This window comes from Bombus pyrosoma, linkage group LG5 (assembly GCF_014825855.1).
Source record: "Bombus pyrosoma isolate SC7728 linkage group LG5, ASM1482585v1, whole genome shotgun sequence".
NCBI lineage: Eukaryota > Metazoa > Arthropoda > Insecta > Hymenoptera > Apidae > Bombus > Bombus pyrosoma.
Genome location: NC_057774.1, coordinates 1469574 through 1482675, shown reverse-complemented (window position 1 = coordinate 1482675; position 13102 = coordinate 1469574). Strand labels below are relative to the sequence as shown.

General features: G+C 38.9%; 1 protein-coding gene across 2 annotated transcripts in view; it reads right to left on the bottom strand.

Moving 5' to 3' along the window:
• The window catches only part of LOC122567343 (hemicentin-1-like), a 61391-nt gene extending 48846 nt beyond the window's left edge, over positions 1-12545 (bottom strand). For both annotated transcript variants that reach the window (XM_043725728.1, XM_043725731.1), the window contains exon 1: positions 10850-12545. In XM_043725728.1, coding sequence (XP_043581663.1) covers positions 10850-10931 — 82 coding nt within the window. In that variant the 5' untranslated portion in view covers positions 10932-12545. The remainder of the gene's footprint in view (positions 1-10849) is intronic.
• Positions 12546-13102: the final 557 nt, after the last annotated feature.

The window sequence follows — 13102 nt, the reverse complement described above, 5'->3', positions numbered from 1 at the left end:
TGCGACACCTTGCCTCGCGCAGTTTGCAAATTAATAACGTCGACAACGATAGGTTCTGTTATAAGGCTCCTGCACTAGATGATTGCGAAATTAAGTGTTACAGCTTGCCATCGTTCTCACGGGGCCTGAATGATTATTAAAAAAGTTACCGGCAACGTCGTTGTTTTTGTCTGTCGTATTGGAAGCAATTTGTTTATGCGTCCATGCGCAATCCAAGTCCAAGTTTCGCTATTTGACAAATTTTATTCCTGTGAAATTACGCAACCTTTCGATCGCCGGATTGGAAAATGATTTATTTTAAAAAGGTTGAGTGAAAATTTAAGTATTAGTTTCATGTACGTAGATACCGAAATAAGAAAAAGCTTCGTTTCTTTATCGAAATATTATTTGACTTAGACTTGCATTTTAATTATTAGCAGTGACGCGTACACGTTATAGAAACATAATATAAAAGTATAATTTCAATATTTTCCGCCCAATAAGTTTGACAATTTAGAAAAAAATACTTCTAAATGTTAATTGGATCTTATGGACGCTTTTCGTTCGCTTTTGAATTTCCGCCAATTTTCCTCGCACTTTGTATCCTTCTATCCTTAATATTTAGTTATACCTAGATACCGAATCTTCAAATTTTCCTTGAATTTCACTAACTTTTCAAACAACCGAATACTCTACCAATAAACTCTACTTTACAATTCTAATGGTTTACAATTAGACAATTTCCATTAGCCAGGCGGATGATGTATTCATCGATCGTGATAAACACAAAGGCGGAAAGAACAGGGTACGCAGAAAGCGATTGCGTGAATACGAATTTCATAAATCACGTAACAGCGATCGACGACGCCATTTGTACATCCACTGAATTTCGCGAATCGTATAACCGTGGCAGGTTGAAAAATCATGCGACGTCGCGGGAAATGTGCTTTGCTTTTTACGCGCGTGACCGATGCAGCGCTGTGCCGAAATTGCAGGCGCATAGCGCCCTCGAAATAAAACGTACATGGCCAACCACTTAAAATTACCATTTTCGTCAGGACCAATATTATTATTTTCAAAAAACCGGTGAATCGAATAACGATTCCGCGATTTCCACAGAGTCAACAGTTGGATCGAATGAAACTTTGTTGCGAAGGAAGCTTTCCAGGTTTAAAGACATTTTCCCATTTTGCAATTGTTGCTTTTTTATAAGGGAAGTACAGTATGCACGAGATATCGCGTTTTGAATATGATTATTTCACGCTACTTTAAACTAGTCAGTTTTAAACAACTGCAATGCGGACGTAAACTTACAATTAGTGGAAGGGAAAATACTATGCGTTTATTATTTTAATATCTTTAACAGAAATAATTTCAACAGACGATTTGTTCTTTATATATATAAATATAATATATATGGTACGTCTAATATCATCATCGGATTAATTCCTTAACGATAAATGATTACCTGCTATAATGACAGCTATACAACTATAGCAACTATAATGGCTAACTGCGAAACTTTCTTTGTGTAAGAATCACTGTTGTCGCTAAACTGTTTACAAAGATTTAAGTAACTTTTGGAAAGACGATAAATTACACAATGTAACAAAACAAACTTGGCACGAACGGTATTCGTCCCATACCGCGCTGCAGCTATGACGCAGCTGGTAGATAAATGAGACGAGAGAAGGTTTTTACGTTACTTAGTTTCCAATTTTTATCATTTTTGTTCGAGTAAATTATCTAATTACAAATATGCTAAAATACCTCCTTTACATATTGCAAGAAGCATTGAAAAAAAGTACAATGCAGAATAAATATAAACATATTTTCTTTTATTTAATTTCTTTAATGGACACTTCCCAAAAATTAGTATCATAAATATAAATATACATTTAGAAAATTAAAAGTAAGACGAAAATTTCCAAAACAGTTCCCTCGATTCGTCGCTTTATTTTCAGCATCCTTTCTCCACCGAGCTAAGGTCGCAGATTTCAGTCCTACTAGCATGGAATTACACTGTGAACGAAGGTTTTCCCCAATCTCAGGTACTATGACAAGTCGCCTATTTTTATATTGCCCTTTCGCTGCACAACAGAAATTCGTGCGAACTGGATGCGTGTATTACGAAATGCTTCCGGTTATCTCCAGTTGCCGATCGTTACGCCGCGTCTCGCAGGGTAGGTATGCTGAAACCTATTTTTTCATACCGTCCCGGTTGTCACGTAACCCCTGGCACAACGTGCACGCGAATGATATCCCGAGGGAAGCGTCTTCCCTTTCACTTGTACTATATACATAAATACTTATTTCTCCTGAGATGGAGTCACATGGCATCGCACAAGCTTCTCCTTGTCCAGAATTCGTACCACGCCTTCTAAACTCTTTTACGTTAAACGCGATATCGGCGTTTTTCATCTTTTTCACAACGTCGCTTAATTCTCCAATTAACTTCTCAGACATTTCCATATATCCTCGCGTAATATTTTGATCGAAAGTGATCAACAGATGGCGAATATTCGTGTAAATTCGTATCTTTACGAACAGTAGGTAATTGAAAAAATGGCATTCAAGTAGGAAATTGTTTTACGTCTTAAAAATTGCGACGACTATTATATCTTGCGTATCTTTCCATATTATGTATATTCTGTGTATCTTTGCGCTATCAAATGTTCCATAAACGTACGAAAACTGGCAGGCAGGCTAGTAATCAATCATCTTCGCACTTATACGCAAGTACAAATTTATATCTCTTATCCTGTATAAACATTATAACTGTTGGAGCAAATACCTTTCCTGTCTTCTGAATAACGCTACTTCCTTTCAAAATCCTAGATTCGTAACATTTTCCTGTATTTTGGCTTCTCTGCCTTTCCTATATTTAACGATATCCGAACTATCCCATCAATTAACAACAATTTATTTTTATTTAAATCGACCGAAAGCAAGTATGCGTCAATACGCGTTATCACCTTCTCGTTTATATTTCAGTGACTTGATGGGAAAACAAATTGCTTTCATTTGTTAATTTCCTGTGATCACAGTCAATAGGTACCTATGCGATTGAAATTTTAACAAAACGCTTGAATGGAGAAAAATATATTTCCGTGTAACAATTATTCGTACTTTACCGAAAAAACGCAATTTCAATTACCGTTTGAAGTACCAGTTGCTATGTTTTTAACCGCTTTCAATGTTATGGGTAAATAAAAATATTTGGCCTCTATAAAAGTAAATACGAAGTACGTATCTACTAAATTTTTTAACTGTCCTTCATAATACACAAGTACATGTATACAAAAGTAATAAATGTATACGTATACATGTACTGCTAAATACAAACACAAGTTATCGATAAAAAGTTTCATAGCCATAGTTTATAAACATTAGATCAGTGCATAGAAAAATATTGTTCTCCAATAATAATTGAATAGCGTGTAATTTCCTTCAAATATCGTGTATTTAATGAAAATAAAGTAATTACGTATCTGGAAAAAGAGACCTCAACCTCGGTGACCTTGATCTTCGAATATGTCGTAGAATAAAGAAGGAAAGGTCCTTGAGTGACGCGCACATATCCGAGCCATAGGATAGTCATGGCTTGAAAGTTATGAGAAAAGGAAAATTGTACATGTTACGTTACATTTACTTCAGAGAATAAGTAGTTAAAAATGAAATTGCATACACATATGCATGGAATTGCGATTCTTAGATTCAGATTAGATCAAGTTAGATTTTGAATGAAAGATCGCAAACTTCGCTTTGATCGACTCGATGCTACATCCAATAATAATATGATCTCGAAAAATTCTTCTACTCTTTCTACGAACGAATATTTCCTTTCAAATATAAATTCGCTAAAGTATACGTAGCACAGTAACTTGCGCCAGTACCAAAACGCGGAATTTTCGCCTTGACGTCACGCCAGTACGATCTATGTGCTGGATATATGCACCAGCAGCCGGATCCAGGAAATTGCACGAATGGTTGACCGTGAGATGAATGTATCCTTGCCCCTTTAAACACTCACATGTCTGCCAATAGTTGGAGACAATCGTGGCTCCAAGATGTATTCGTTTCTTTACAGCCGTTAATAATACGTTTCACGTGTTATCCGACAATCGTTCGATAAACATTTTCCTCGTCTCTCTTCCCGTGCCATCGAACATCCATTAGCCACTAATTAAACGTCCCTTATTCCGCTTCCGCTTGCCACCAATTTATGCTTCCTTCATTCTTGTTATTGCTTGCTCCTCGCCAACTATTTCTTCATTATTATCACCCGTCCATGAGACACATAGCTGCCAAATAACGAGCATCCTTGAAAATTACAATTAAAATTATCGTAGAACATAGCTGCCGACAGTAATTTCGCTTCTACGTTCGATTCCCCCTGAGGAAAAGTCTGACGAGATGGTTGAACGGTTAAAAAATTCGCCATGGAACGACTGCATCCTGCAAATTGAGATTGTTACATGGAAACCACGTATCTTGGTACGGGTTAACTGTAATCGTGCACTGCACACGCCGTCTTCTCCGATGTGCACGTACAGGATAAAATAAATGCCGAAAACCGAATCAGGAAGCAATTTCTATTTAAATTTGCATCATTTCCACGTCGGGGACAATTTCTACCGATCACGAATTACTCGCTCTTCAGTTGAAAAGCCCAACAATTTATCCTTATCGTTGGGGATTGATAAAAATTTATGTAAATAGATGGCGTTCAAAGAAATTGTAGGCATTCTAATCGTGAGAAAATCAGAAAGTAACTGGTTGCAAGAAACGCCGAGACATCGCGACGAAAGTGTTAAATGTGAAGCAAAAAGGCAAGTTGGAAGTTGAAGCGAGGTTGAGTGAAACGAGGAATCGAAGTTCGAAGTTAGGTAAATAGCGTGTAACAGAAATCATTTAAGTATGCGTGTCCTCGTGTACGTATATCGCAGTAAACGTAATGTGAAAAGTAGTTTCCTCTTTGTCGTAACTTTTGAAACACGATCGTTCCACGCCTCGGACAAAGTGCACGTAACTCAGGACCCTCCGCAGCATATCCGAAATTGAAGAAAAGCGGAGACGAGTCTCCCTTTCCCATTGTGGACGATTGTCGAAAGTAACTCCCATATGATTCGATAGACTTTCTCAACGACTGTCTAGTTTCATCGTTACGGATTGTTCAGAGAATTATCTTCTCTTACAACCGTCAAGTTTCTTTCTTTCCATCGCTAATAAATACGCGCTCGGTTTTCGAAACGTAAAGTCTCTTTGTAAGACGCGTAATGGCAAAGAGAAATGCGAGAAAATAGGAAATAAGTCTCGTAAGAGATAATTTATATGTATAGCTTTAATAACTCGTATCGCAACAGGAAATCCTCGCCGCAAACTTGACTAACACTGGAGAAAAACTTTCGCGAATAACTCGCAATATTTTGACTGTTGCGTCGCAACGAATAAAAACTTGGCATTCTATAGGTGCAAACATAATTCATCGAAACGGTGCGGAACGAGCGCAAGTTTTTTGAAAAAAAATCACAGCTCGTTGGCGGAAAATTATATCTCCGCTTAACGAACGACATAAAATTCGTAAGCTCGATTCCCCGTCGCGTCCAACGTGCGTTTAAATATTTAAAAGCGTTTTCTCTGGCTGCTAGGTACTAAGCTGCATCACGCCAACACCGTCCCGCGGGTAACGTCATCTCCTTCCGCGTATTCGCCACCATTTCCGTCGAGGTTTGTACTCGCAGCTCCCTCTTTATTCCTGATCAAGGAACAAGGAACACCCATGGAGCGCAGCGTTCGTGTTCTGTGAACTTCCCTCGTCCGCGCTAGAAAACTTCGGAAGCGGAAGCAGTTAAAAGATAGAAAGTCCGCAACCGCTGAAATTATTTCAGCTGTCCGTTTATTTGAAATTTGTCGCAGCAAAGGAAATGCTGCGTTGTTCTAGACGTTTCTCACAGCCTATTGCCATTTTGCTGGACGTTTTACATAAAACATTTTAATTTGAATATTTACGTTTGGATGATGCGCGGCCGTGGAAAAAGAAACCAAATTAAAGATACGCTGATGAGAGGATGTAAAATATAGTAATAACACCATGGTGAAGTTAGCAGGGGATGATCGAATCGTCGATGAAAATTTTATGGTTGTATCAAGTGGTAAAACCGAGGAGAATCTCTTATAAGGTTGAATGCTTTGTAACTTTCGTATTAAATGTAACGTAATGTTGGAAATATTAAAAATGTCGGGATTAGAAGTTTAGAAGATTCACGCGCATGGCAAATGTTTCCCAATATCGAGTATATCAAATAGGGATGCGATGAAAATTAAAATTTGCGTTACGCTTTTACTAAATTCTTTCAAATGCTTGTTCAGAAGATTGTCATTTACGAAGCAGAAGAAAATTCGTATTAAAAGCCAGTTTCATTTATAATATATATTTAATGAAACTGTCAATTGGAAATAATGTAAATAAGCCTCCGCGAACAAACTATTGGGTATATGTATTTATATGTGAACATTTCTTTATTAAAAACCTATCAATTCGTTCTTTTTTGTTGGGAGAATTTGATTGCTTTTACATTTACATGTTTCAATTTCTTATAAACACGTAATAAGATCACAGTTTATTTATAACCGTCGATACAACTTTATTACCCGTTAACATATGGAAAATCACGATAAACATTCTCTATATCCGGCATGATAAAAATTGTCAAGAAAGAATAATTGTTCTTGGATACAGTTTTTCTTAAATTATAATGACTCTAATGTTTTCATCAAGTATGGCCGAGGAAAATGATAGAGCCGCGCACAACAACGACGTTACTACCGCGTCGTTACAACAAAACCTTCTAACGAACAACATGTACGTATGTGGCTCGCGTGTCGAAGATTATTCGATATCAAAGCTCCTAGAGAAAAGAAATAGCCACGGAATATAATATTTCGTGAAATATATTAAATCCGGCTGTCTAAGTCGACTGTGGCGGGCGATCCAATTTTTGCACGATCTCGCGTTTCCTACAGAGTTTGGCCGCATCGTAATGTCGCAAATTTATTGCAATTTCGCGCTCGAAGGTAACCAGAAATGCTAGCTAAGTATGTACTTAGGTCTTAAGTTGTTGCATACACGCGTTTGTGTACGGAGAACGGATACCTTGACACGGTTCACGCGCACGTTACCATCGTCACCGTGTTACATACGTACATCGTAATCTTTCTATCGCAACGATAAATTATCGTTTGGAACGTTCTCGCTCGATGTACAAAGAGATTCGAGGAAATATCGTCGTTCCAGTGGAGAATTCGCATGTAATTTGACTGCTATGTACTATAGCATACGCAGAGGCATACAACAATGGCAGGCAATATAACGACAATATTTGACGAATAAAAGAACTTATTATACCCGCTGTATTCGGATAATTTGTCACAGAACGGTATTCAGAATCCGTACAAATTCTTACCACATCATTTGGTTCAAATTGTAGAGAGCGATGGTGGTTATATGTACGTAGTCGTTATTAATTTCATATTACATAATTACGATGTAAGATTTCTCCCTCGGCTAAACACGTGTATAAATTTCGTTAATGAATCGTGACAATATTCTATCCGTATACGATGAATATTATATATAGGAGAACAAACTAATTTAACAACAGACTCTTTTTCTCTGGGTCGTGACATTTAGAAAAATCCTATGTCGTCTCTGAGAAATTAAAGATAGCACACAGAATGATATCATCCTGGTCCGTGACTACAGATACCTAGTTATCGCAGACGTTACAAAACCATAAAAGTTTTCTATACAGCATGAATAGTCGTTTCCATCAAAGTTTTCTATAACAAGAGTTCAAATACTTTGAGTAACTGGCGTTAAGTACATAAATACTGATACGAATTTTTTGAAAATATAATGTATTTCAATCCTATGTCGTCTCTGGGAAATTAAAGATAGCACACAGAATGATATCATCCTGGTCCGTGACTACAGATACCTAGTTATCGCAGACGTTACAAAACCATAAAAGTTCTCTATACAGCACGAATAGTCGTTTCCATCAAAGTTTTCTATAACAAGAGTTCAAATACTTTGAGTAACCGGCGTTAAGTACATAATCTTTTGAAAATGTAATGTATTGCGATATATAGAGCATATTGAAATATTGAAAATTCATTACAAAAGATTAGTAAAAAAAAAAATAGAATTTAATATTCATTTGCACGTAACAGTGTCGGATATCACTATGGAGATAGTATAAATTCTACCATCGAGGAATTATTCACCCTGTGATGTGTCAATTTTCATGCAATTAAGGTTAAAGCGCCTTCAAAGAGGCAGGGTCGAAACCTCTCGACGCATAATGCACTAATTATTATGTCTACCGTATGTGCAATTTAATAACTATACGTATGTTTAACTTTCTCTAATAATCACCTGTGTCGGTCAACATCGTTTAACACAGGTATAACGCTTATAAATTTTAGTCGTTACCTTCATTACCTGGATTAATTAAACCTTTGCAATGTATCGATCAATTCGTGATAAAGCTAATGAAAGTTTCACACGTATCTTTTCTTCCTGGTCATTACCATCGTCAACTATTAACTTTGCATTGATAACACTAAACGCGCTAAAGAAGAATAAGAATTCAAACAGTTTCACAAGTAGGTACATATAAGTATTTTTCTAAAGATTTAAACGAACTATTCATCTATTGGAGATAGACCATGTGTCGCAACTTATTTTATCTGATACCTGTGCGCGACATAACGTGCAAGATTCATTTTTTGATGGAATAATTTACTAATCAAATTGTCAACAGCCACTATAATTTCTCCCACAATGTAACATCGTCTTTTTTAAGTACAATTTATTAATAATTTATTTTATTATGTATAACTTATATACAACATTTAGATACATTCAACGGTACGGTACATGCACGCGAACTATCTGCGATTTGTGGAAACCTGCAAATAAAGTTATAAATATTCTACCAAAGTTTGACAACAGAACTTTCCTGGCTAACCTAGTATTTCTATAGTATTCATAGGTATTCAATATTCCAAGTACGTACGTACTTATAGACCGTACAATCACAGCCAAATCCAATCTTTTAAATGAAATTCTTCCGGCTAATGTAAAGATCGGCTTGATCTTACATCGCCAACTAGTTACAGAACTAAAGCATTTCGAACTTGTTCTCGAAGAAACAAACATTTCAAAGCTCGTAACTTTCTAACGTCTCTAAGTCTGCCAAGTAAGTAAGTAAGTAAGTAAGTATCTATACCGAAGAGATGCTCTCGTGTCCATCGCTTTCCGAGTCCTGAGGGAGTTCAGTAGCTTTGATTTCGAAGCCGCAGCCGCAACACACGTTACTGCCAATTATTCAACGTACACATTGTCCCATTGTGAATCAGTCGAGAGATGGTGGTCGATTACTGCATCCGAAGTGGAGTCGTTATGTCAATTTGCATAATGCATCGATTAAATAAACGGGTTGCGGTACCGTACGATGTCGTAGAGCACGGAAACCGAAGCATGCCGGCCGCAAAACAACTATTGACAGCCGAATTCTCCACACTGTCCACGTATATCGTAGCAACCATCGAACGTATTGAAATTAACGCACCCTCCTCCCTTCTTTTTCCTTTCTACCAACCCGTCCCCAACACCTACATATGCGCCGTCAGTCATCGTGCACGAGCGCCAGCCTCATCACGAACCATAAATGCTTCATAACGATTATGAGCCTGCCGACAGCGTCATTACGGATGACTGACACCGCGGCCAGTTGTCTTTCGGCATTAATTGGAAGCGTAATTGCAACGATCGCGCCGTTTCCCGTAACATTTTGACGGATCACGTTAAATTCGTCGCGACCAGTGAGAATTTCAGCAAGGGTTGACAGCCCCTCGCGCGATCGTTCGTCGGGTAAAGTTCCATTTGACGATCGACAGATTTTTATTGGTTACCTTCGATTAGCTTTATTATCGTCGCGACGATGAATATTGGATGGGTTACGAATTCTTAGAAAATGATTTCCCGCAATTTTGCCCGGATATCGTGTATTAATTCGTGGTACGAGTCTCGGTTTACATCAACTAGTCTGTAGTTGATGAGTAGCTATAATCTATGAGAGAGATTTAAACAAATTGTCAAGGATAGTTTGGATTTTAAACGCTATCGCGTGTAATATAGTTTTTATTAAAAATTAGACAGAATTATTCAGCTTGCCTATAAAATTGTCTTTATTTTAAAGGCTCCTTTTTGCTTAAAAACTTCTTCAAGAGTCAAAAACTCACGTTCATTAAGAAAAATAGGAAAATCGAAAATGCAGCTATAAAATATTTATCGTTACATATATCGAGTCACTAAAACTTTCATACCCATTTCACGGTGAACCAAATTGCAACAGCGAAGATGTACATATATGGTTTATATACCGTATAAGAGAAAGGAGTAGAATGAAATAGAATATTAAGTGGAGCACAGCGTCGCAAAATATTTGCAAATGATCAAAGCAGAGGTGTGCAGATGGATCAAGATACATCGCTTAAAAAAAGATTTCGATACGAATATCGTCACGATTAATAAAAATCACGAATACGTAACTAGTAAATTTTGATTTATATTAAACCAGCCGCACAGGTGATGGAGACTATCTTTAAAACGACAGCCAGACAGTCTCCCGAGACAAAATCTACGCCTTATACGGCCATTTTACAGACATCGTGTGTCCGGTATTTTAGGTACAGTCTTTACGATCGTGTCGTTGAAAATTGCTTATAATCGCAAATATAATTACAGCTCTATTTTAATTGAACGTTGGTTGGTTGGGAATCTGAAGTTTCAGTTACTTACTCGGCTCGTCGACATCGCCAAGGAAAACTTCCGCCGCAACAAACCAAACCATCGTGCTCATCAGCAAAAGCATCCCCTTCATCCTGGGACTGTATGTAATTGAACAGACGAGTCCTGGCGAATCCCCCTGCTCTCCCTCGAATATCCAACACCTTAACTCCAGGATAGCAAGTTGCTCGAGATAGCTGATAAGTTTCAATGAATCTAGTTCTCCGATAGGTTGAGTTACAACTTCGCTTGCGAACCGATTCTCTCCGTCTTCTGGGATTCCAGAAGCTATTCGTCGTGGCACACCGTCGCGCCAACTTCACACAGCACACTCGCTTCTCTGTAACTTCACATCGCGATTTCTACCGCTTCTACTTCTAACTTCTTTTCACCAACTCATCGACACGAACGAATAAACCCGAATATTTACGTACGTACAACTTGGACAACGTTCATCGACGTCGACTGATCGACGATAGTCCAGTTTCCCAGAGACGAGAAAACCGTCGATCAACTTTCGCGTTACCGTGACCGTAAACGATCGCATACACACGCGTAGAATAATGCACAGGCGTGTGTACAAACTGAGCACGTCGAGCAAACGGATCGAACGGGGTTCATTCACGAAACGACCGAACGAGAATGCGGCTCGACGAGGGTGCTTCGTCTTTTTTTTAAAGTTGCTCGGTCATCCCCTTCGATGCAACTGCGTGCGTTCTCTATAAAACGTCTTCGCCGTTATTAATGGAGCTACTCGATCGGTTAATCGTACGCTCCGTCCACGGTCCATTAACGCTCGCTTCATACACGGTTACACATCACACGACTTGCCGTCATCGTTCGCCGATAATGACGTAACGCTGCCCTTTTTCAGTGCAGGTTGGCCGCGTAGGACGCGCTGTTCCAAGCGACGGAAATAGACGACCCCGACGATGCTGATGATAACATCGAACCGGTGTCATTAGGGTCCATCGGATACGATCGCCTCGGAGGGTGCATGGGACGTCATCAGAGTCGCTTTATGGTTCACCATGATGTATCGGAATCCCCCTACGTCCGGTGAAAACGACGACTCCACTATCTTTTCGATTGCCACGATCACCCAAGACCCACGAATATCAAAACTAACGAGCAACAACGAGGACTCCTATTTTCTGTTCGAGCGAACGGTTACAAACTCGTTTTCCTCCTGGATACAGTTCTACGACCAGTAGCCTCGAAAGTACTGGTAACTCTTGGTCCCGCTGGAAATACGAACGATTAAGGTCGCTTGCTCGGAATCGATGGATTTTTATTCATCCGCTAGAATGCTCCATCGAAACGCAAGAACAAGGACAACCGCTTGTAAAGAGGTATCAGATTGCATCTAATTATATTCCTTTGTTCCAACAGACCTAATTTCCATCCTATTCACTGTCGCAATTACCTCGAGCTGTAAAACAGACCTGTACAATTACGTTAAAGGCGTACACAAAATACGAAAGGTAGCACCAATACGACGAATCACGAGTTTTAAAGGCAATAATCAATTTCGTGTTACGATCGTTTTACTAACGGATAATAAGTGAAGCGTATCGGTAGCAAAAATCAGTGGAAGTATGGCGAATATCGACGGAATTCAGGGAAAAAGTCGCGTAATCTCAGCGCGTGGTAGAAGGCGCGCTCACTGCTGCGTTGCGGCAGGCCTACTGACAGGGGCAACCGAGCTTTCGGTTCGGGTCGGCACGATTCGTGCGATTTCGCCACCCTTCGGCTCCAGTTTGGCTTAAAGCATTCTCCGACCACTTTTCATACCCCCTCCTGCCACGCTCTGATCACTACAGGCTATTCCCCTTGTTCAACCCCCGGTGAACAGATAAATGTTAGAAAACGGTGTGAGAAGCTCCAACGTCGTATTTACTATTCATTCGTTATCCATGGGATTAGCGGAGAACGTTTAAAACCGATTACGGGTTATTTAGGTTCTACTCCGTGTGTGTATGTTATGATCGCGCTGTTGATTGACGCGAATAAAGAACATTAGTGTTAGAATCGAGCAAATTCTAGCCAATAATGCTCTGGCTTGGTTAGATGATCGAGCCAGTTCGTATTTTATGCGCAGCCCTGTCCATAAGTTATTCGACGTATTTTTCATCTTTTCGTTCGTCAAATTATTTAATCCTTTTCGTTCTAAAGATTCTTGACGCGATTAACCAATAATCATCGGATTTTTTCGAAAGTTTTCCAAATAACGGCGAATTCTACTATACCATTTTTAGCATGACG